Source organism: Miscanthus floridulus, chromosome 8 (genome assembly GCF_019320115.1).
Source record: "Miscanthus floridulus cultivar M001 chromosome 8, ASM1932011v1, whole genome shotgun sequence".
In the NCBI taxonomy this organism is placed as follows: Eukaryota; Viridiplantae; Streptophyta; class Magnoliopsida; order Poales; family Poaceae; genus Miscanthus; species Miscanthus floridulus.
Window position 1 is genome coordinate 50,279,125 of NC_089587.1, and position 23,620 is coordinate 50,302,744.

The 23,620-nt window shown below is 41.7% G+C and overlaps 1 protein-coding gene across 4 annotated transcripts; it reads left to right on the top strand.

Annotated features, from left to right (window-relative positions):
- The first annotated feature begins 1,963 nt into the window (after positions 1 to 1,963).
- Positions 1,964 to 18,336, top strand: LOC136476347 (uncharacterized). 4 transcript variants are annotated; one of them, XM_066474139.1, is made up of 18 exons: positions 1,964 to 2,483; positions 2,923 to 3,037; positions 3,572 to 3,679; positions 6,964 to 7,145; positions 8,231 to 8,426; positions 9,419 to 9,676; positions 10,178 to 10,324; positions 11,566 to 11,674; positions 12,472 to 12,585; positions 12,729 to 12,898; positions 13,595 to 13,713; positions 14,689 to 14,761; positions 14,855 to 14,941; positions 15,429 to 15,555; positions 15,819 to 15,933; positions 16,510 to 16,700; positions 16,779 to 16,891; positions 17,770 to 18,336. In XM_066474139.1, exons 1-18 carry the CDS (start codon positions 2,230 to 2,232, stop codon positions 18,037 to 18,039), a joined length of 2,748 nt encoding a protein of 915 aa, XP_066330236.1. In that variant the 5' UTR covers positions 1,964 to 2,229; the 3' UTR covers positions 18,040 to 18,336. The 4 variants fall into 4 exon arrangements, 3 of the variants coding, with proteins under 3 accessions (XP_066330236.1, XP_066330237.1, XP_066330238.1); XM_066474140.1 differs by having other exon boundaries at positions 14,855 to 14,926; XR_010763536.1 differs by lacking the exon at positions 17,770 to 18,336 and having other exon boundaries at positions 15,819 to 15,922.
- Positions 18,337 to 23,620: the final 5,284 nt, after the last annotated feature.

Consider the following 23,620-nt stretch of genomic DNA (forward strand, 5'->3'; position numbering starts at 1 on the left):
CGTTTCTCAAATAGTTGAACAAGAATAAACTCTTTTCAACTTGTTATGAAGGGCACATATAATAATAATAATAATAATAATAATAATAATAATAATAATAATAATAATAATAATAATAATAATAACAATAATAATAATAATAATAATAATAATAAAATCAAATGGCAGGGGATCGAAATCACACAGGTAAGGTTTCCAAATAGGAAAATGAAATCACATTGGCTGAGTGACAACCCTACAATGACCCTCGCTTCGCCGCTTGTGTGCCATTGAAAAGCATGAAACATTACTCCATCACATCAAATGCTACTAATCATGCTGCTCTCATCCAAATCATATTTCGCTTCACACCATCAAATGCATACATTAATCATGCTGCTCCCATCCAAATCACATTTCGCTTCACACCGCATGTATGATAAGTACAACCATGAGTTACTCACGTTAGTTATACATAATACCCACTAGATCATGCTTATAAAATATACAACAGAGCTATATGTTTTTCATGATTCATTCAAAAATGTTGTAGCTTAGCTATTCAAGAGGTTGGAGTAAACTGAGCCAACGAGTGTGTCATGATCTACATATTGCTAGAGCCAATGTTCTAACCAACTGAGCTATTGCCCAACTTTAACATCCGCTCTAGCCACAACTTTCACTTGTTAAAACAATAGTTCTTTCATTTTGTATTTTCTTCCCAACATATCGAGAGTCAAATTTGAAGAGACGTTACTAGAATTTGTAGTTATTATGGAAGAGGATTCAAAGCATTTGACATGATAAACACCTTTGTAATTTAATTTTTGTTTGGTGATGAAATTTGGTTTTCTACCATATAAAAAGGTGATTTATAATTGTTCTCATATATTAATTGTTATTAGCTATTGAAGTGCATAATAGAAAGGAAAATTAAATTCAAATCTTAAAGCAATAGAAGGAACAAAAACTACAATATAGTAGCTTTCTTTTTGATAAACTACAATATAGTAGCTAATAAAATAACAAAAGCGAAGAAGATAAAAGTAGGTGGGTTAGAGATTCTTAGGGCCCTGCTCACTAGTGGAGTAGTTTCTTTTGGCCGTTGATGAAGCAGCTTCATGATTTTAGAGAAGGCTTTGGTAAAATAGCTTCTCTAAGTAAAATATCTATAATACCTCCTATTTTTATTTTTATTTTCTTTTCCCCTTTTTTTCCCTCTTATTTTGCCTCAATTATTTTACTGTTTCATTTCTCTCTCTCCTCCTTACCTGTCTCCACCGCACGCACGCATTGAGGGCCTGTTTGGATAGAGACCTGGGTGACTTGCCTGGCAAAAAGTGCTGCTTGGAAGTTGCCTGGAAAGTTGATGAGTTTTGCCTGGTGAGGCAATGTGAGAGAAAGTCTGTTTGGTTGGATGCCTGCGCCTGAGAATGCTTATGCGAGTGAAATTTTACTTTTTTATTGTTTGTATATGATTAATGAACACTACTATGGTGTGTTTACTAGAATAATAACTTAGGTTAATTATCTCTTCTTTGCTAAAAAAATTAATTTAAATTAATGTTTTTCTAATGAAAGATCTCTATATGTATTTAATTAAAGAGTAGAAAGCTTCAGAATACAAACTATGTTAGCGTTTACATGGAAAAAGGAGAGGGAAAATCTGTTGTAATCATGGTCTTATGGACTTAATCAAGTGACCATTAACGTCAATTAAGAATAGAATACTTTATTGCGTCCAGGCAAACTCTGCACAGGCAGTTTCCAGGCGAGCTCCTAGCCAGGCATCTTGCGTCCAGGTTCCTATCCAAACAGGCCCTTCGTCGCCGCCAGGACGCCCTCCAGGCCTCCACCGCAGCTCCGGATGCGCCCAAGAATCCCTACCAAACGGCCCATGGGCCGTGCATTGTGGGCTCTCTGCTGCGCGCGCTCGATAAGCCTCACACTCTCACAGCGAGCTCGCCGGCCCCTTATCCCCCCCTCCCCTCCCCCGCCGCCGCCGTCCGAGCCGTCCGGCGACTACTCAGTTTCGGTGCTGCTTAGGTCCATTCACGGGCCCTACGCGCTCCCGCTCTCGCCCAGTCATCCAGCCGTTGCTTAACGCCGGGCGTTGCGGCCGTAGACGTGGCGAGCGCTGAGGTGGTCGGAGGAGGGCGGCGGGTTTTGCGAGGAGCAGCGGCACCTCGGCACTGTCCTGCGCCCTGATACTACCACCGCCACCCGCGCGTCACTACCACCTCTCCGCTGATGTCGGCTGTAACGGAGGACGGCGACCAGCGAGCTTCCGCCTCTGAGGCGGGGGACCGCGGGCGCGACGGGGATGAGGATTTCGACGAGGATGAGGAGGACGGGTTCGAGTTTGGTGACGCCGACGAGGCGATGCACTGCGTGGAGATGGCGGAGAGTAGCACCACCGCCGCGAAGCTGCGTGCCCACTCGCAGGACTACGAGGCGCTAGCTGCGCGCAAGCGCAAGACCCTTGCCGAGGAGCAACCCCAGAGGTGCGGAATTTGGGATTGTGTCTGTCAGTACTCGAATGGTAATCTGTATAGACATGCTGGCAATTGGCAAACACAATTTAGTTGCTCATCATCCATCTAGTATGGTTCAGCTTAGATGTTTATTAAATGCAACTTTATGCCACACCAATCTTATTGCTTGACCAGTTTCATTTAGCAGTAGTATATTTGCTAAACCTTACTTTTTGATGTTGGGGTAACTATCTATTCGATGCTTATCTTTAAGTATGCTTCAGTTGTTCATTTTCTTGTGGAGCTCTCATGATCCTCTGTGATTCTTTTGGATGTCTTTTTTGAAGTAATTCTCTTGGATGTCTTTTCTGGTCATCTGTTTCATGCATTTGTGCGAACCATCATGTTATTTGTTACAGGGAACTGTCTTTGTAGTATATATGTTTGAGAACTCTTGGTCATCTTCCAGGGAGGAGGGTTCCAAAAGGCCAAGACAGGATCAACTTTCAGAAGCGGAAGCAGCAACCATGTTCGACCAACTGATGGAAGGCTTTGGTCTTCGGCGCAAAAGAAGGTCCAAAGATGTACGCTACTCCATTCCTTAAGTCATTTGGTAAAATTCTGCTAGAACAATCCTCATGGTATTGAATGCATGGAGAGAACAGATAAAGTACACTTTCCATACATCTTACAGGAATGAAGTACATACCAGTAGACCAAAACTATCTTGGAGTTAGAATTCCTCAGTGTCTATCCCCCCAATCCCCTCCCCTCCCCCCCCCCCCCCCCCCCCCCCCCCCCCACACACACACACACACACATTCTAAAAGTGTCTTAGAATTGACTGAAGACTGAGAGATGTGGCTGTTGTTTTTCATGCAACGTTCTATTCAGTTGAATTAAGTATGTTCCCTTTCATTTCTAGCTACATTTGAAGATATGTTAGCTGTTTCAAGCTCTTTGCCCAAACTGTTTTCTACTTTTAGTGCTTATCTGAAAAGCGGTTATTATGTGGATTATAGCACTTGATATGTTATATGTGTTCAATGCAGTTGATGTCTTTTTTTAATCATATTTATAGCATTAATAAATCAGAATTTTTTTCTCATTTTTATCAGGGCAAGAAAAGGGGAAGAAAGAAAGGAACAAAGAATAAGGGCAGCGCTGAAGTTATTAAAAAGTTGGGTGATGCTACTCTACTTTTCGCTGAAGAAAAATTTAACGAGGTCTAAGATCTGACTTTGTTACTTCTATAAGTTATATTTTTCACAAATGACAAGTAGTTTGATGCATAGCTTGATATGTTACTTTCCCAATTCAATATAATGTTCCTATCAGCAAGGTCATGACCTTACTTCTTTTCATGCTTATTTATCCTGAGATTGAATTTCTGCACCTAAAAAATTATAAGTCGTACAATAAATAATTGTTCCGCTGGATTGTTTGTTAAGATGACCAAGATAACTGCTGCTATCATGAGTTTTTTGACAAATAGAAGTTGACATGCATATAGCAACTAATCTGCCATTAAGCAAATATATGACACTACATTAGCCCGTTATAGACATCCAAACTCTTAGCTTCCAAATGTTATTATTTCTATGTATGCTATATTCACTGTGAGCTAGTTTATCTTGCAGCTCACATCTAGGAGGATTAATATTTTTATTCCTAAAAATATGAGGATTACTACCTTAAAAAAGAATTACTACCGAAAATAGGAGGATTACAAGATGATTACTTAATACGTATTAAACTTCCTACCTGAAATACTGAAGTTTCATGGTTGTCCTTGTTTTTGAGTAGGATACTAGTAGATTCTCTTTTAACTCCTTTGAAAAGCATCATTATACGTGGTGTCTTTACCATTGAGCCTGTGTGGTTAACTAGACCTAGTGACCGTGTTGTTCTGTAGGTGAACTCTTTTGCATCACCTCACTAGCATGTCAATTGACTTGAGACATAAGAAATGGCTTCAGAGCTTTGGATTGTTGAATAGTAACTCAACTTGTTTTACGATTTCAGGATTATTAACAGTAGTGTCTGTTTGGTTTAGGTTCTATGAAACTCAAGAGCTTGAGTAGCTATTTTTTCTATCTCACCTTTCTTTCTAGAACACACAGGAGAGCTGCAAGCGGTAGAGTCTTACCGCCTGTGACCGGAAGGTCCCGGGTTCGAGTCGCGGTCTCCTCGCATTGCACAGGGGAGGGTAAGGCTTTGCCACTGACACCCTTCCCCAGACCCCGCACAGAGCGGGAGCTCTCTGCACTGGGTACGCCCTTTTTACACAGGAGAGCTGCATATCATTATATTAAGAAGAAAAAGAAAGGGGATTGTCCTCGTATAAAAGTCCACTCACGCCTCACACCTTGCAGCGAATTACACACACCTGTTTTTTTTTACATAGACAACCCGACCACATCCTAGAGCCTTCTAGGGCGCGAGCCTCCATTTGGCTCAAGGGTAGCAAGTTAAGACACCCTGAGCCCGAGCCAAACTCCATAACCTTAACCTTTTAATTCTTCTCTAGCAAGTGTCATCACCTCCATCTGGGACATGACTAGAACTGTGTCGTCTACAATTTTGGTGCTCTGATCTTCATTTCCATTTGACACGTGACATTCTCTCATCTAGTCTACATCGCTTGTATGCCTGGTATAGATTATTTGGTGGACTTAAGAAACTGATTGTGCCTACCTAAGTTGCACGGATACGGATACGCGTATCGGTATCGGAAGGATACGGATACGCGGATACGGCAATTTCCTAAGAAACCCGATACACGGATACGTTTTACTGTTTTTTTAATAAATATAGATAATAGCGCATATTAAAATTGTAAAAAGTGATAGTAAATTACCTTGCAATAGCAAGTACCAGCCAAAGCAAAGACCAGAACTCCGGAAGCATCTCCATTCTTCAATTGTCCATTCTCGAGTTCTCCAAGACTCTAAGTCCAGAATTTGCACAGAAAAACCAAGTAACCAACTATCAATCAATTTATTACTAAAACTTGACTACTTGAGTATTCACTATCTTGCGGCATCTGATCGCAACTAGTTTTACTGGAGGGTGTATATCTCCTTTAGTCCTTTGTTTCTCGTTCATGTAATAATTGTGCTCACAGTTTAACTCATTTGGGTGTGAATTGGGATCTGGGTCATTCTGCTGTTTGGACTAACAGCCTCCCAAGTCCCAAGAGTTTGTAATGAGCCTTGTGGACCGTCATCTCACTGGACATGTGGAGTAATAAAGCTACGAACTTATGATAAAACAAAACAGCCAGATTTCGTGATGCACATGTACTCCAAACTTAATTCTAGGCTCCCCACAAGGTTTGCCAAAACGTTGACCGCAGGGAGGCCTGATGGGATAGCTTAGCAACAAGAGGAGGAATCTGACAATGTAATGTAACACTTCTGAAAGACTGAAACCCCCTTCCCGAAGAACCCAACACTGACCTTGACGGCCGTCTCGATGAGGCTCTTGCGCTGCTGTGCGTCGGAGACGTGGCAGACGGCGCCCACCGCGGTGATACCCTTGGCCCTGAGCCCCTCCACCGCCTCGTTCACGTTCTTCTGCAACGCCCCCGAATCGATTCCCCCAATCAGAAAGAGCAGCAAGGGAAATCCCAAAGCGAGGACAGCAAGCAAGGAGGGTAGAATAGAAGAAACGACAAGATTTGCCGGCTCAGCTGGACCTGCTTGCGGGAGGAGATGACGGCGGCGGCTTACCTCACCACTTTGGAAGGGGAGCTCGCCGGAGGGATTGGAGAGGCCTCGTCGCCGGCACTACCTCGCAGACCTGCAGAGAGAGAGAGGAAGAAGAGGTGAGGACGGGGGGGGGGGTGCGCTGTAGGCCTGCAGAAGCAAGGGGAGGGGAGGAGCGGTGCTGTACTGCTGTGGACGGCGCAGACCCGGGCCACCGGATCCACGAATCGCCCAGACCCGGGCCGACAAGGATCCGGCCGTGGGAGGAGGCGATGCGCCTAGACTCACCCGGAACGGAGGTAGCGCGCCGGAGAGGAACGGTTTTCGCCGGAGGAAGCGGTGAGGCTGGTGGCGCCTGGAGGCGGAGGCGGAGGCTCGTCGCCGGTGGCTGGCGGCCGGCGAGCGGGATTGCGGCGCGACGCGCGGGCGCAGCCGTGAGGTTGTCTCCGTGCGGGACTGCGACTGCGGGATTCCGACTGCGGGCGTGCGGGACTGAGGTTGTCTCCGTGGGCTTGTACTGGGCTGGGCCGTATCGGGACGCAGGAGACGTGGCCGGTGGAGTATCCAATTTCAACGAAAATAATACAAAATCGGATACTTGAAGGATACGTATCCTAGGCGTATCGGACACGTATCCGTATCCGATACGTATCGGATACGCGATACGCGTCTTCAGTGAAGTATCCGTGTAACATAGGTGCCTACTGCAGTGTCATTGTTTTTTAGGATAACGTAAATGCTTTCTTTGTGATGTTTCAATTTGTCTAGCATTAACATTGTGCTGATGTCCTTTGTTGCAGGCAATTCCTATACTACATGAGATTGTGCGAATTGCGCCAAATTTGTCAGATTCATATTATCTACTTGGTAGCATTTATAGTGAGATTGGTGAACTAGATAAAGCCATAAACTTCTTGATGCTTGCTGCATATGTTTCCCCAAAAGATGCATCTCTGTGGAAGAAACTCATTCCCTTGGCAAAGTGAGTCTACTTCATACTATTTTCTGTTGACCTTGTCTTTGTGAAGAAGTGTATTGACAAGTTTGCCTCATAATTTTCTGAGAGAAATCTTGCATACATAGTTAAATGAGATGAAATCTTCATACATGCTAGAATGTGGATGCACTTGGCATCGATACTGTTATAGTGTGATTTCATACAAAATTGCATATGTTTAGATTATTTATTGCAATATAACCTTTGCATATCAGTGCGATGCTTGTTAGGTGAGTTACAGCCATTAGTTATTTATTTGGTTCCCCTTCATTGAATATAGATTTGGGGTGATGGGGAGGCACAATGGAATTACTGCTTAGGCTTTTAGTTTTTATTGTGTTCACTCTATGGTAATACATTTCGGATCAGTCTTTAGGCAGTTAATTGTTTTTATTTTTATTCCAGATTTTAATATGGCTGTTTAATGGAATAATATGCCTTTTTTGTGAGAACGTGTGGTAGGGATGCTGATGTGCAACCTACATGTTGGTAGTTTGACTCCCCTTCCTCAAAAAAAGGCCACTCGTGCTATTTTCACGGTTGCAGCATGATACGCTTGCCATCATAGCTGGGCTTCGTGGCCTTTTATCAACCCTGTGGGAAAGAATCCTCTATGTTTCTGTCAACGCCTCTGCCCTCAGGGGAGGCTTTCCTCCAGGGGCCGAGTTTTTTTTCTTTTCCTTTTGCTTTTTCTGTAGAAGGGCGGGCCTGGTGCAAGCGGTAGAGTCTTACCGCCTGTGACCGGAATCCCGGGTTCGAGTCGCGGTCTCCTCGCATTGCACAGGCGAGGGTAAGGCTTGCCACTGACACCCTTCCCCAGACCCTGCACAGAGCGGGAGCTATCTGCACTGGGTATGCCCCCTTTTTTTTTTCCTTTACCTTTTGCTCTTGCACCCTCAAGTTTTCCTATGATATAGTGTATCAGCATTCTACATTAGACATATGTTGTAATCTATGCGAGCGATTATAACTTTCATTATTTGCTGATAATTTGACATGATTTGTTGCTTTTTCTTTGAGCCATTCTAAATAAAATAGGGATAGTGGCCTCATCGACTAGTATTTTACAGGAAAAAAGGGGATGCTTCTCTGGCAAGACACTGTATTTTAAAAGCAATGAGAGCAGATCCAGAAGATGTAGATCTGAAGTATCTTTGTGGTGATATGTATCGCAATATTTGTGACTATCAGAAAGCTGCAGAAATATATGAACAGATAGTCAGAATTTATCCTGCCAATATTGCTGTTCGTAAAGTAGCAGCACAGGTATGTCACACATGTCAGTTTGTTCTGACTATCACTCGAAACTAACTGTAACATTAGTGATTAGTGTAGCACACATTGGTAACCGGCACCTTGTAACAATCTGACATATGCTGCAAGCAGGGACGTAGCCAGCGGTGGGGCTAGGGGGGCTTCAGCCCCCCCTACCCATCCTGAGCACGTGGAATTTTCCTAAGTCCTCCCTTAAAATTTTATGCATACATGTATTAGGTAGGAGGGGCTAAGGTTAAGAGAAGATAAAAAAAACCTCTATTCTTTTGTTCAGCCCCTCCTAAATTTTTTTCTAGCTTCGTCACTGGCTGCAAGGGAACATGTTAAAAGAAGTACTAGCTTATCTGTTCTTGGTCAAAGTTTCCTGAAGAGCACACTACATATTTTCCAGCGCCAATTTGCCAGTCCACAATCCACATACCTTGTGTTTCTTATGCATGAATTCTTACAGGATTGAGAAAACTACTCGGAAGTTGTCTCACATCAGAATTAACCTGCTTTTATATTCCAATCAGAGACCAGTTTAGTCCCTAAATTTCCATCGAATGTATATATTACTGCTCATGTTCCCATCTTCTGTTCACTTGGTTTTAGATTAATGAAGCTTATTACCAGATTAATCACAGTTTTGATCAACTAGTACTACTCGCTGGAGATAGATGGGCCATGAGGCCAATACATGCGCAGTTTGCAGGGAGAATATCGAGCTAATTAGATGGACTGTTTATACTTGCAAATATATATGTAAACCTTCATTAATCTATCTTAGCCGCAGGGTGGGGGGGGGGGGGGGGGGGTATGGCCTCTACTCGACTCCGCCAGTTTTGCAACGTAATCCTGCGTGGTTTCAATCTAAGGGTGGTTATGTTCTGGCAACCTTTATCTCTTGCACTTTTTATTCCCTGAAGTATGAATTTAGTATTTATGTGTCATTGTACTGGTTTGATTTTGGGCTACTTGTTGATTCATTCCTTTTCTTTCAGATGTACAGAGAGTGTGGTCAAATTGACAAAGCTATTAATTTGTTGGAAGACTATGCCAATACTCAAACTTCCAACATTGACTGGAGTGTTCTAGATTTATTGATATCACTTTATATAAGAAATAATGTTCTTAGTGAAGCACTAAGGCAGATCAAGAGGGCACAGCTACAATTGGGATCTCAACAGAATCTACCAGTACAATTGCAGGCAAAAGAAGTAATCTGCCATGCATATTGCGGTGACATGAAATATGCTGAGGTTTGTTCCAGACTTTTCTGTTGTATATCATATGATGGAATTCATCCTTGTTAGATTGAATGCCCTCCCCTGCTCTCCTTGGTTCAAGTAAAGTCATGCCAGAATTCCCTAAATATGTACTCCCTCTGTCCATCAATATAAGGTGTATTTTGTTTTGAAAAGGTCAAACGTTACAAATTCGGACCAACAATTAGTTAAATTATATGCATGTTCCATGTAGGAAAACTAACATACTAATATTCAAAACCCTTTTAAAATGATGTTGATTCTGTAGCAATTGGCAGTATTTTGGAAGAAAAATCAATGGCCATAATCTACTTTTGATGACTTTCTTATTCTAAAATATGCCATCCATTGCTGGATGGAGTGAGTACTGAAGAAAGAGTGGTAAATTTGATTATTTATTATTAGTTGCTTACATAATGTCATTTGTTCCTCCAAGCTCAGTCAAATAGTACAGATCTGATTACTTAGTTATCATGACGCATAATTTCTGTGCAGATTTTCCTTCATGATGTGCATTTGGAGCCATCGAAAGAAAACATTGATGTGATTAAGGAACTTGCAAGCACTTTAGAAAAAATGGGACAATATGAGTATGCAGTAAAGTTTTACCTGCTGATTGAAAATGTTGCTACTCATAATGATGTGAGTGATTGATTTCCTTATTTTCATCTCTCCCCAATGTTTGTACGTGAAGGTTGATTTTAAATCTGAGTGGCTGGAATATCTTTATTTTCCAATTCAACTCAAGTATCTTGGCATTTTTTCGAAGTCCTAGTATGAAGCATTTGAAGTTTTGAACCGGATCTTGCAATTGCTGTCAAATATTCTAGAGAGTGAAAGCAATGAAGATTGCGTCGAAATTGTAGATTGGTTATCAAGGTACAGGGGCACATGTATATATAGTCCAGAGATCTTGGGTTTATAGAAACATAGCCAAACAAGATCCCCTCCCCTATTCCTATCCATAATCTCCTATACCTATACCTATCCATAATCAACAGAGGAGAGAGCCAGCCGGCTATAGAAGCACACGGCCCAGGCCCAGTCCAGCTATATACACGCACATACATAAACACACATATGTCTAACAGAGAGCAATTGAATCCAATGAATCATTGGAGAGGGAATTAGAGATAAGTGTAGTAGCACAGTTGGTATTATATTAAAAATTTTCTTTGAAAGAAAGAGCTACGGTCATCTCAAGGGACATAAGTAAAATTTGAATCACCTATGCATTGCTAGAGAGAATGTAGGATGAACAACATGGGATGGAACATGTAAACTAGTATATTCGTAGGTTGATATTGTACCCTTGAAGTCTAAGGCCCTTCATAGTTGGTACAGAAAAAAAATAGTGGAAAGCAGATTCTATGGTTGATCTTGAATGTAACTGTGATGAAATATAAATTCCTGTGTTTGAGAGCTCACTTTATTACATCATCCTGATATACTAATTGGCTAAAAAGGTGTTCCAAAATTTATACATTGCCAATAGAAGTCTAATGGATACTCATCAATTGAAGTGCAAACATGTAGCTTTGTTTGCTCATAGACATGTTCACCAAATATTTTATAGATTGCAGGTTAGCATATTGGTTGGACCATATCCAGAGTGTTAAAGTCAACATGCTATTTTCTTTTGTGCATATTGATACATAGATTGAAGTCATTAGATCACCTTTTAAGTTTTAATGGACTTTGGCCATGTAACATGTGTTCAGGTTCATTAACTCCTGAAGAGTTTAGAAGATTTCTGGAACAATTTATTTATTCAGACATTCAATACGTCTGCTTCAAGTTCTTGATTTTTTTTTTGGGCTCAGTTGCTTCTTTGCTTCACTTTCTTAATTCTTCTCAGCTGATTATTCTCCTACTTGTTTCAGGGTGGTTTATACTTTGATATCAAAGAAATGGGTAGTTCATATGTCAATGTTGCTCAGTGCTACATGGTCTTAGGGGACAAAAAAAATGCTATTCCTTATTTTTATAAAGGTTATGTTCCATTACCTTGAGGAAGCACTTCTCTGCTTGACATTAGTTACAGATGGATTCTAAAGGTTTATTGCCAGTACGAATTGCACCATAGTTTTGAGCATTAGTATACCGGATACCCTTAATTTGGGATGGCTTTATGAAAGGGACTTTACTTCTGTGGCTACCTAATGGAGAGGAGCTATGCCCAGCTTATGTCCCATCATAATTGAATTATTATGATTCTGACTACACTAATAATACTTGACTCTTATCATATATTGTTGGATGCATAGGCCAGTGCATAGGCTGCAACCTAGGATACATGGTATGAATGTATGATACTGTTGGGACGAAACACCGCCTCCAGTGCATGGTAACATAATCCAGTATCCAAGACAGCCTGTGTTCACTAATTGCAGCATGTGATATTATCAAATTTGTAATGAACTGTGTGCCAAAGATATGCAGTAATATACAAACTCCAAGACATTGGATGCAGAGACCAATCAGTATCTCTAGTATGTTACAGATTTGTTTTCTGTCATTGTAAATCCTATGCCATCAGCATTTTATCCTATGAAACGCACATTAAATGAGTATGTTTCCATGCACTGGACTAGCCTTAAGATTAGTCTTTGTTGATTTCATCAATGATGGACCTTCTAAGGGGTCCATGTTTCTGTGCTTTATAGTATGTTCAATACCGGGTTCTAGTATGCATAGTTATCATAATAATGAATATATGCATGGTGCTTTAGTTCTGTGTAATGTGTAATTGTTGACATAGTGTATGTCTTCTCTTCCTTTCCCCTTAGCCTTACGAAGCATGAAGGACAATATCGATATACGATTGACCTTATCGTCCCTTCTTGTTGACGACGACAAGACAGATGAAGCTGCCACTTTGCTTTCTCCTCCCAAAATTCCAGGTATAGTACTTATTAAGATGTTTTATGCAGCTAATTGGCTTCTTTTTTCAGTGTTTTTCTATGCAGTTGTCACTTTACTTCATGCTCCCAAAAGTCCAGGTATAGTACTTCGCTGTTTTATCAACTTATGCTGTCTTTTGCAGAGTTGCAGTCTGCTAATACTCCAGACCAACGGAAACCTTGGTGGTGTGATGGGAAAGTAAAGATGCAGCTTGCAAAAATTTATTACAATAAAGGCAAGCTGGAAGATTTTGTGGACACAATTTTTCATCCTATTCTAGAAACTTTGAATGTTGAATATGCTAATCGAAAGGTACATATGATCTTTTCCATATATGGTTTTGATGTATTGCTTGATGAAGATGTGCGTAGCATTACTGCTATTTGTTTCATCTCTACTGTTTTTATACCTCCCTTCCTCCCTTTTCAATTGCTTCCATTTTAATGGAAAATATGCCTTTTGTTTCTTTTTTCTTCATGCCAGGATTGTACTCTATGACAATAATTACTGCAGCAACATTTATTTTGAAATGACTCCTGAATTTACGATTTTTTTATTCTAGTAGTTATGACCCTACAATTTGCGATCCTGCCATTGGAGATCCGATCTGATTCAAAATCATGATTTTAACAACCTTACTTGTAATGGATTCTCATCAACTCATTGTGATCCACGGTATTCTAAACCAAAAAAAAAAACTAGCATGTCAAAGGCTGCAAATTCTACTAATGGAACACTTTTGGTGTTTTGCACAAAACATCATGAAGGTTGAACTTTGGGAACTGTGTTGAATGGCCGTGCTACTGAAGTGAGTACGGGAACTTTGTATAGTAAACATCAGAAAATTGGTTATATGTTTTTAGAGCGGGAGCTCTCTGCGCTGGGTACGCCCTTCATGTTGTTTCCTTGATGAGCAATGTGATAGCCAGAGTTCTAGAAATATTTTTTTGGTGAGCTGGAAGTTTACTGTGTGCTTTCAAAACATATAGCTTATTTCTAATTGAGCAGGTCAGGCCAATGAAAAAGCTTCCAAACACTGTTCTGCATGAAAGAGTCAAAGTATTGGGTGAGCAACGCCCAGATAGTGTATTTCAAGGATTAAAGCCAATAGCATCACCTGATGAATTGTAAGTACAACATTTGTTCACGGCCATTTCTTATGTTTAGTTGATAATACTAATTTTCTACAAGCATAGTTAATACTGAGTGTTTATGGCATGAATCCTAGTACCTGATGCAGGGCATGATTCGCTGTTTCCATAGATTCCACAATTGGTTATAACATTTTGTTTGCATAAAATGGTGATTCGGCGAATATGAGAGGCAAATATATCTGTATTATAGTGTACAGGCTATATCAAGTAAAGATAAGCACTGCATCATGCACTATTCATGAATGCTGCTGTTCCTTTGGTTTTGGTTCTCCACAGTATGGGACTCAGGCCATGATATTTTGCATTAGGTTATGGTACATCCATGCCTCTCTTTTTTTTTTAATTACTGGAACCATGCATCATGCGTATCTTATAAATTTGGAGGAAGAACATGAACTAGGAATTAGAATTCAGAATACCAAATTAAAATTTGAATTTTGTACTCCTATGATCAGTACAAATCCATATAACCTGACAAGATAGAAGCTGGACTGAGGCACATGCACTGAAAACCCAGAAAATGGTTGTCCATGTATTTAAATTTTCAGTCAAGGACTCTCCATGTATTTAAATTTTCAGTCAAGGACTCTCGTAGCAGAATGCACGTGTGCATATTGTGACAATTGATTATATGTTCTGAATGATATTATTTTATGATAAACAAAATAAGTAGCCTCCTACTGTTAAAGGTCTAATGATGCATGGGTTATGTTGTATATATCTGGCTATAATAGTGATGTATGATCATATTCCTGTGTTGTTCCATGCGCATGATAGAATGTGTTGCACATGTTCCTTTTTCTTTGTCGTTGCATAGTTTTTGTGCTATATTAACAGTCTTAATCTCTTTCAATATTATATAATTGACTCTGTTCTATCTCTGATTATTTTTTATTATTTGTTTCACTTTTTCCATTGACGTTGCTGATATACTGTTAAATTCAATAGAATAAAGGCAAACAGAGCAAAGAAAATAATTGAGAAAAGGGCAGCTGCAAATGAGTTAAAACCTGATGATCCGGTATTTTGTTTTCTTCTGCTGTTTGTAATATACTAATATTATAGGTAGTTTCCCCAATAAGATCTAAATACCTTTCTTGTTCAATGTTTTTAGCCAAGAACAAAGCAAGTTCCTCCTGTTCCTGGTATACTGACAAATGTGGAGCATCATCAGCTTGTGTTAAATGTTTGTATCTGCCAGGTTCTCCTACCCATTTTTTTTTTGCCTAGGTTTCATCTTCACAATTGCCTATTGTACATTACATTAGCCAATGATCATACAGTTTGAGTAAATTACACCAGAGGTTTCTAAACAAGTTTGGCAGTTGAAGCTGACAACACATAAACATTGCCTATGCTATGTCCAGAAACATGCATCTGTTGGATACCTCAACACTCATAAGTAGAGGTCTCGATGGGGATGGGTGGGGCAGGAACGTTTCTTCATGACCAAAAAATAATTTTATTAATAAATCAACATCACCTGCAACTTCATTTTCCAATAAGGATGCATTTACTTATTGTTGATAACTTCTGCACTATAAAAGAAGAGTCCTTGCACTAAAAGGATGTATATGCTTTTGTCTTAGACCCCATTCTTATTTTGTTCACATTTTTTTGTTATTGGTACTTTTTTTAGTATTATCCTAACTATTAAGTGTTCCCTTTTCTGGCCTTTATCTTTTTAGCTTTGTCGAACATTAGCTTTGCTGCAGCGATATTGGGATGCACTGCAGATTATCAACCGAACTCTCAAACTTGGAAATGACGCACTCACTGGTGACAAAAAAGAGGAACTCAGATCCTTGGGTGCTCGTAAGATCTATTCACCTTACTGTAGCATATATGATATAACATCGTAAAATTGGATCTTTAAAGAAAACCATCTTGTGCTTTCAACTTGAGACCAGATATTCTCCACTTTTTTGGAAAGGGTTTTGGACTTACTCCATCTGTTATTGACATTATAACAATATTTTTCACATCTTTTGAGGGCTGAAAGTAAAAAAAAAAGTAGCATAGGAAAGAGCAGGTGGAGCAGCATTTTTAATTCGATAATATTCAATCTCATTTTGCAGAAATTGCTTATAGAGCTCCAGATCCCAGTCATGGCTTTAAGTATGTCCGTTATGTTGTTCAGCAGCACCCATATTCTCTTGCTGCATGGAATTCCTACTATAAGGTGATATCAAGGTGACTAGTTAGAATACACATTATTCTGTATTTATGTATTACATTAGTGAACATTTATGGCTATATGTACAAAATTTTTGTTTAGCTGATATTATAGCTATTCTTTTCATTCTTGTAGCCTTGCACATATTATGTATATAAGTTGACTCACTCACTAATTCTGTAAGATCCTAATCTACCAGGAGGTTACTTCAACTGCTTGGTAATTTGTTAAAAGGCTGATAATGGACCTGTCGTGACTCATTCCCCAATCTTTGAATTCTGAAGTTGAGAATGAAAAGAACCCACCTGAAACACTGGCACAAAAATATATTGGCCTAATGGTGACTGCACTGTTCAACATCCAAATTTTTGGCCCATTATGGAATTTATGCTGATAAGTAAATGTTTTACCTGATCGCCATGTCAATGCAATATATTCAAGGACCCTCGAATTTGCCTCTTGATTTTCAGTGGCATTGAACTAATGAACTCAAGACACCTTGTTCATATATTTCTAGCTGTGGGACAAAAACAAATGAATGAACATAGTTAGCCGTTCAAAATTTACATTTTATACTGGCATTTGCTTTGCAGAATAGAGGACAGGTTTCCACAGCATTTCAAACATCTTCTACGGACAAGAGAAGCGAAGCCTGACTGTGTGCCTCCAATAATCATATCTGGGCATCGATTTACTGCTATAAGTCAGCATCAGTCAGCTGCTCGGGATTACCTGGAAGCTTATAAGTTGGACCCAGAAAACCCTCTTATTAATCTTTGTGTAGGTATGTTACCAATCACCATAGTTGTTATCAATATGCGTCACTATACAGGATATCGATCATGTTGTTCAATCTTTGTAGGCACTGCCTTGATTAGTTTGACCCTTGGCTTCAGGCTTCAGAATAAGAACCAGTGCATTGTCCAAGCTTTTGCTTTCCTGTACAGATACCTTCGCCTTTGTGATAACAGTCAGGTTTGGCACTAAATTTCTGATATTTCCTGCGGATAATGCTCTTCCCTTCAGTCCCGGACATAGTAGCCAGGAACTTGGAGTGATACCACATTCCTTGTCCTGGGAATGTCGATTCAGGAACAATTATATTCCTGCAGTGTAAAAACCTTCCGCAAGTATGTACCATGTTCCTCGATCCAAGTTCCTCCACCCCGTCGATCTAAGAACTTTTTAACCAAGGTCCCAAGAATAGGAATAGGGTTTGCTGGATCTGAGTGGTAGCCATGTCAGTCCCATCCTCTCCTGCCTCCTCTTCCTCCACCGTGGCCATGTCGCCGGCGCCTGGCATGGTGGCAAACATACTTTCCATCTGTGGTGAAAGCAATACCATGAAAGTGAATATGGCTCAGGGAATAGTAGATTGATTCATATGTGTACAGGAGGGTACAATATATATAGGCAAGGATCGTGTAGGGTTTATAGAACACACCCAATCAACGGAGATTCTTGCCTAATCAGAGATCAACTGCCATAATACCCTAGAGGCAGCCCGGCCACCAGGCGTGGACGCCAAGGCCCATGGCTGGCCCTATAGGCGTTATTCTAACGTGGAGTTTTGAGGTAAGCGGAGTACGACACCATCGGCTTCGACGACGACGGCTGTGGTTCTTGCGGGTTCTTAGCGGGCTTATTGTGTTGTCCAGTGGGCTTGGCGGACCAAACTATGTTAGGCCACAAGGAACTTGCAGCTGGACCGCGTTGTCTGCTTACTTTGATTTTGCGGGGCGGGTTGGTGGGCAACGTTAAAAACCCGCCCCGCCTGCATCCTGATTCCTAGTTTCATTGTGGAATGCCGGCAATTTGTTGAGTAACAGTGAGATTTTGTTTTGGTCTCGTAGGAAGCCTTGTACAACATTGCTCGGGCATATCACCACATTGGCCTGAATACCTTGGCAGCTATTTACTACGAGAAGGCTTTGGCGATCGAGGAGAAAGATCATCCCATCCCTAAACTTCCATATGAGGCTGGTTCATGTGTGCCAGAGGATCTGAAGCCAGGGTACTGTGACGTGCGTAGAGAAGCAGCGTTCAATCTGCATCTAATCTATAAGAAAAGTGGAGCTACCGATCTTGCAAGACGGATTCTGAAAACTTACTGCACTGTCTAGAAGTTGGTATTGGACAATGTTGTTGGGACCTGAATATCAGATCCTTGAAGGTTCCTTGCAGTAGCCTAGAATCAAGCTAGTCTATAAAGCTAGAACATGTAACATGTCAGTAGTGACTTTAGATGTGTAGCTGAAGAATTAACAACGTGCTCGATCCAGATGTAAACGTATATTCTGGTTTCACGATGCTGTGTTATCGGCAAGTGGTTCAGCGATGCTTTGCTTCATGTGATTGATTGGCAATTCATGACTGAATTTTGATATATATATGGGAAATATGAACAAAGTTAGATCGAATCTCTTCCTTGTCTGCCATTTCGAGAAGATCCTTTACTCTGCCATATGTAGAAGCTTCTTTGTTTGCCATTGGGATTTGGAAAAAAATATATTATGGTTGTTAAATACATGGTTTTAAAGGCGTCGCCTAGGCGTACCCAGCTCGCCTTGGAAAACAGTGGCGCCTTGTTGCTAGGCGTTCAGGCGTACCGAGCACTCGCCTAGATGCCTAGCCGCCTTTAAAACATGGGTTAAATATTCATACCTCCAAGATTCGAATCTGTCTGGATAATACCAGTGGATTTGATGGTTGTTGTGATGTCTTACCGAGAACTGCAATTTGTCCTGAGTACAAACAAAAACAGAGCAGATATTTGTGGGGTGATATAATTCAGAATTCTGAACTGTGAGTCATAATCAGTTGTTCATCATGCAAATAAGCAACATTTTTTGTTATAAGAATATTGCAACTCTTGGTGGAATCATGCTGGGATGCACAATAGTACACCCTAAAGTTAGGTTGATTGGAGTCGATCGACAAATGGACTGGATAAGCAAATGGAAGGAAAGAATCAGTGGCGATTTAGCACGGAGATATTCTAGGAAAAGTAAAGTGGAATCTACGGCACTGACGCACTGAGCCAAAAAGCAGCTGCAACTTGCATTGTTTGTACTGCTTCAGGGCCCAGGCACACTCGGCAACCATCTTCCTCACCAGCATCACTATCCGAAGTCACTAAGGCCTGCTGCTTTTTTTTTACTTGTATCCCTATGGGCCATGTACGATCAAATAAAAAAATAGGTGCTCTGCATTTGTCATAGTAGTTTGCAGAAGCTACATATGCGAAAGAGAAGGTGGTCCATGCTAAAAAAAGATGGAGAAGAAATAAAGGTGAGGCACGATGAAAGAAAAAAGTTTATGTGCAAATCATAAGTAGTGATAGTTTGCATTGTGTGAATAGTAGTTTTAAAAGTTTCTAATCTATGTGGATCACTTTATTTGTACTAGAAGAGTGTTAGCCTCTATTGGTGGTGTCCTAATCCAGTGGCGGAGCTTGCATGAATGTGTAGGGGGCCAATTCAAAGCTATGCTGCTACAGTAATTACCAATAGTAGTATAGACAATTGGAATTCTGTGAAAAATCTTTGTTTTTTCAAGTTCTATCTATATAGACTGCAATGAACAATTGAAATTCTATCAAAGAAGAATGAACAATGTGTGGATTTACATATTTGTAAGCTGTGATCCATTCATCAGCAACATCAAGCATGGTACGAGAGAGGCATGAATTAATTACATACATGCAGTGACATGCAAACCTCCAGAGTGATACAGCCGGAACAAGAGAGGCCAGGACCCAGTTTGACCCCACATAGCTCCGTCCGTGCTTCTAACCGCGGGCTAACGGGCTATTTGACACGGCTCCGGTAGCAGAAGTGACGAGAAGCTGTAGCAAACACCACAAAAAGCTAAACTATTTTTTTTTGTACGGAAGAGGAGTGACCAATACCTGAGTAAGGGTACATACGTACCTCAGCCAGAGATATAACGACACATATTTCAAATCCCCGAAAGGTCACAAGAAACAAGGCGCACTAAATGGGCGGACACTAAGCCTTGGGGCGAGGACTCCATGCGGCACGAGTCTCCTAGAGTAACTCGATGGCAAGGACTCAGTTGTGCCCAAGTCACGCAAGCCATCAAGTCGCGAGGCATAACTAGGAAGTTTACTAGTCTATGTTTATTAGAATCCTACGCCTGACTGCCCTTTAAAGGCTTGTCCATGCTCTGATCCCATCCCACAGTATACATCCTCATTTTTTTACCGGGCAAGGGGGGGCCGGAGCCCTCTATGGCCAATGCATGGCTCCGCCGGTGTCCTAATCTACTGACACTGACTCAATGTCTCTTTATCTTTTTAATATGCTTTGGCAATATCCTAATCAACTTCAATAATTTGGTATTTTTCAGGAGTTTTTTTGGCTAAGGCAGTGTAGAAGTTTCACAATGTAATGGCCTGAGGAAACTATTCAATTACCATAGGGACCAGAAAATGACCTTTGTTCCAAATGGATCCTAATTTATGGGGGAAAAGAGTTAAGACAGTAGTTAAATTAAGGACGTGTGTTGTTTGTTTGGACAAGGGCCAAAGCCAGGCCCATCAGGTGCAGGCGGCCATGTTTGTTTGCCTGGACGTCTTTTGGGCCCGGCCGGCACGCTGCTTAAAGCAGCCCAAAGCCAGGCCCCGGGGAAATGGCCCTCCCCTTCGTTTCTCCAGAGCCCGGCTCATTTGGGCGTAAGTAGGATCATTTCGGCTGTTTCTCGGGCTCGATCTCTCGTCTCACGCGCGACGCGGACATTTCCCCCACCCCTCGCCTCCCCGCTAGGGTTTCCCCTCCCTTATAACAGCAGCCGCCGCTCACTCCCTCATCCTCTCTTCCCTGCTCTTCACTCCCTCCTACTCTCCACTCTCCTCGGTGCCTCGTCCTCCCTCGTTCGGCGGTGCATGGTGGCGGCGGGGTCGTAGACGGGCCTCGCGTGGCTCACATCGGCTCCTCCTCCTCCATCTCGCCAACACACGGGTGTTGGTGGTCCTCGTCGTCGTCTTCTTCCTTGAGACAAGTGGGTGGCTGTGTTTGTTTACCTAGACCTAGGCCTGTGGTAGACGCTGCTTCATCTTCCCCAAGCCGTCGCCTGCTTCCTCTCTGGATCTGCTTCCTCCTCCCCAAGCCGCTGGTTTCTTCCTCCTCTCCTTCTCCAAAGCAAGGTGAAATCTTGAAATGTTGCTTACACTTGGTCCGATTTCGACGGTCAAAGTGTTCATAGTGTTGTGAAGTATTTACACTTGACCCGATTTTGGCGGTCATAGTGTTCATAGCATTGATTTTGTGGGATTTATGCTTGGCTCATGGCAGATCTATGAGTTATTAGGTCCAATCCATGATGTTTCCATGTTTTCGTTTCACTATGATGGTATATATGAGCTAGGGTTTACTGTTTAGCATGGTCTGAGATTGGGATCCAAATGTTCCTGGTTTATTTTTGGTCGATCTGTGAGTTATTGGTCCCAATCGATGATAGTTCCATGTTCTTGTTCCACTATGATGATACTTATGAGCTAGGGTTAACTGATAGACATGGTTTGAGATTGGGATGTGTTTGTTGCTGGTTTATTTTGTGGTCGATGATGTTGAGGTGGAGACTCTAGGAGGTTGTGCTATGCACACTGCAGCTGAGGCCATGAAGCCCTAGGTGTCCACCAGTTTTATTTATGTCTGCAATGATGTGCACTTAGAGTCCAGCAAAGCATGCCTTAACCTAAAATCAATCTTTCATTCATGCATGTAGATGGATTTGCAGTAGCAGAGATCTACCATGGCATCCTAGGCTACCTCCATGGTAGTTGTGATGGTTGCCCTTGTTTCTTCTAAATTGAAAAGGGCTAGAGAGGAGGATGAGCCCATTTATTATGGTCCTAGGTTAGAAGCACAGAGAGAAGAACCTTTCTCTCATTTACAACTCAACTGATGCTGAGTGCATAGCCATGCTTAGAATAAGTAGATCACCTTTTTTCTCACTGTGCAACTTGTTTAGGCAGAGGGGTTTGGTTGTGGATGAAAGGATCAAGATGCCCAAGAGGGAGGGGGTGAATTGAGCTAATTCTAAATTTTCTTGCAATAATCAAATCCTACGGATAGCCCAATTAACCCCTTGTGCCTAGAAAAATGTTTCTATCAAATTAACACACAATAGACTTGCAACCTATGTTCCAAACTTACTTTAGCATAGCAATTCTACGAATGTAAAGACAAGTATTGAATTGCTCAAAGTAAATACTCAAAGTAAATGCTCAAAGTAAATGGAGAGAGGAACATGGCGATGTTTTGCCGAGGTATCAGAGAGTCGCCACTCTCCACTAGTCCTCGTTGGAGCACCCACGCAAGGGTGTAGCTCCCCCTTGATCCGCGCAAGGATCAAGTGCTCTCTACGGGTTGATTCTTCGACACTCTGTTGCGGCGAATCACCCAAAGCCGCTCACAACTTGAGTTGGGTCACCTACAAGCTTCGCAGGGTGATCACCAAGCTCCCAATCACCATCAAGCCGTCTAGGTGATGGTGATCACCAAGAGTAACAAGCACAAACTCTCACTTAACCACGCAAAGCCTAATGAGAAGATGGATGCACACTTGTCTACTCTTGATTCACTAATGAGGTTTCACTCTTGGATTCTCAAATCACAAACACCTCACTAGGACCTTGCTCTTCTTGGCACTCACAAACGTGTTTCTCAGCTGTTGGAATGAGCAAAAGTAACTCCACACACGAGTGGAGCTTCTATTTATAAGGCAGCCTGAAAAATGAACCGTTATGAGCTTCTGCGGGATGACCGGACGCTCCGATCATTTTGACCGGATGCTCTAGTCAGTTCAACCCGTGCAACAGTTTTCAAGTGATGACCGGACGCTATCAAGGTCCGGTCAGTACTGACCAGACGCGTCTGGTCGCTCTTGGATGCTTACTGTAATCGATCAGACGCTGGATACTCAGGGTCCGGTCACCACTGACCGGACATGTCTGGTCACACTTTCTCAAGTCTGGACCCTTACTGGAGTCGACCGGACGCTGGCCCTCAATGTCCGATCACATTGACCTTCCAGCGTCCGGTCACACCAGACTTGATCTCCTCGGTCAAATGAACTGACCGGACCCTGCGGCCAGCGTCCGGTCGCACCGGAGCTAGCGTCCGGTCAGTATTTGACTCTCCATTCACTTCCAACTCTCGATCATATGTGAATGAAGTTTGCTCCAAAGGATCTTAGGCATTCATAGGAGCTACCTAGAGCTAGTTTTAACAAGTGTGCACCACACCTAACTCACTAGACTCAACTAGGTCAAGCTACCCGTTCATACCCCCCTTAATAGTATGGCCAAAGGAAAAACAAAGTCCTAAACTATTCTAAGTGTCTCTCCAACTCTAATCGACACTTAGAACTAGTCATCCTTAATCTTGTCGTCAATCCTTTGAAAACCGAAACGATTTCCATCGTAGGGGCATGACAACCTCGATTGCCCAATCGATCTCCATTACCATAACCTAACTTTATTTGCCTCTACAAAATATACGTTAGTCATAGTAATCTTGTATTGTCATTAATCATCGAAATCCAACTAGGGACCTAGATGCTTTCAATCTCCCCCTTTTTGGTGATTGATGACAATACCACCTCAAGTATGTGAAAGAGTGAGGTTTCTTTTTTGACGGACTTGGTTCATATAAGCTTTTGTCGATAAGAACAAAAGTG

What these genes read in the sequence shown, in the direction of transcription:
- LOC136476347 (XM_066474139.1), top strand. Translation starts at nt 2,230, where the DNA reads ATGTCGGCTGTAACGGAGGACGGCGACCAGCGAGCTTCCGCCTCTGAG. An exon ending in TTCGTAAAGTAGCAGCACAG is followed by an intron (nt 8,427 to 9,418) that starts GTATGTCACACA and finishes CTTTTCTTTCAG; the next exon opens with ATGTACAGAGAGTGTGGTCA. An exon ending in TTCTCCTCCCAAAATTCCAG is followed by an intron (nt 12,586 to 12,728) that starts GTATAGTACTTA and finishes TGTCTTTTGCAG; the next exon opens with AGTTGCAGTCTGCTAATACT.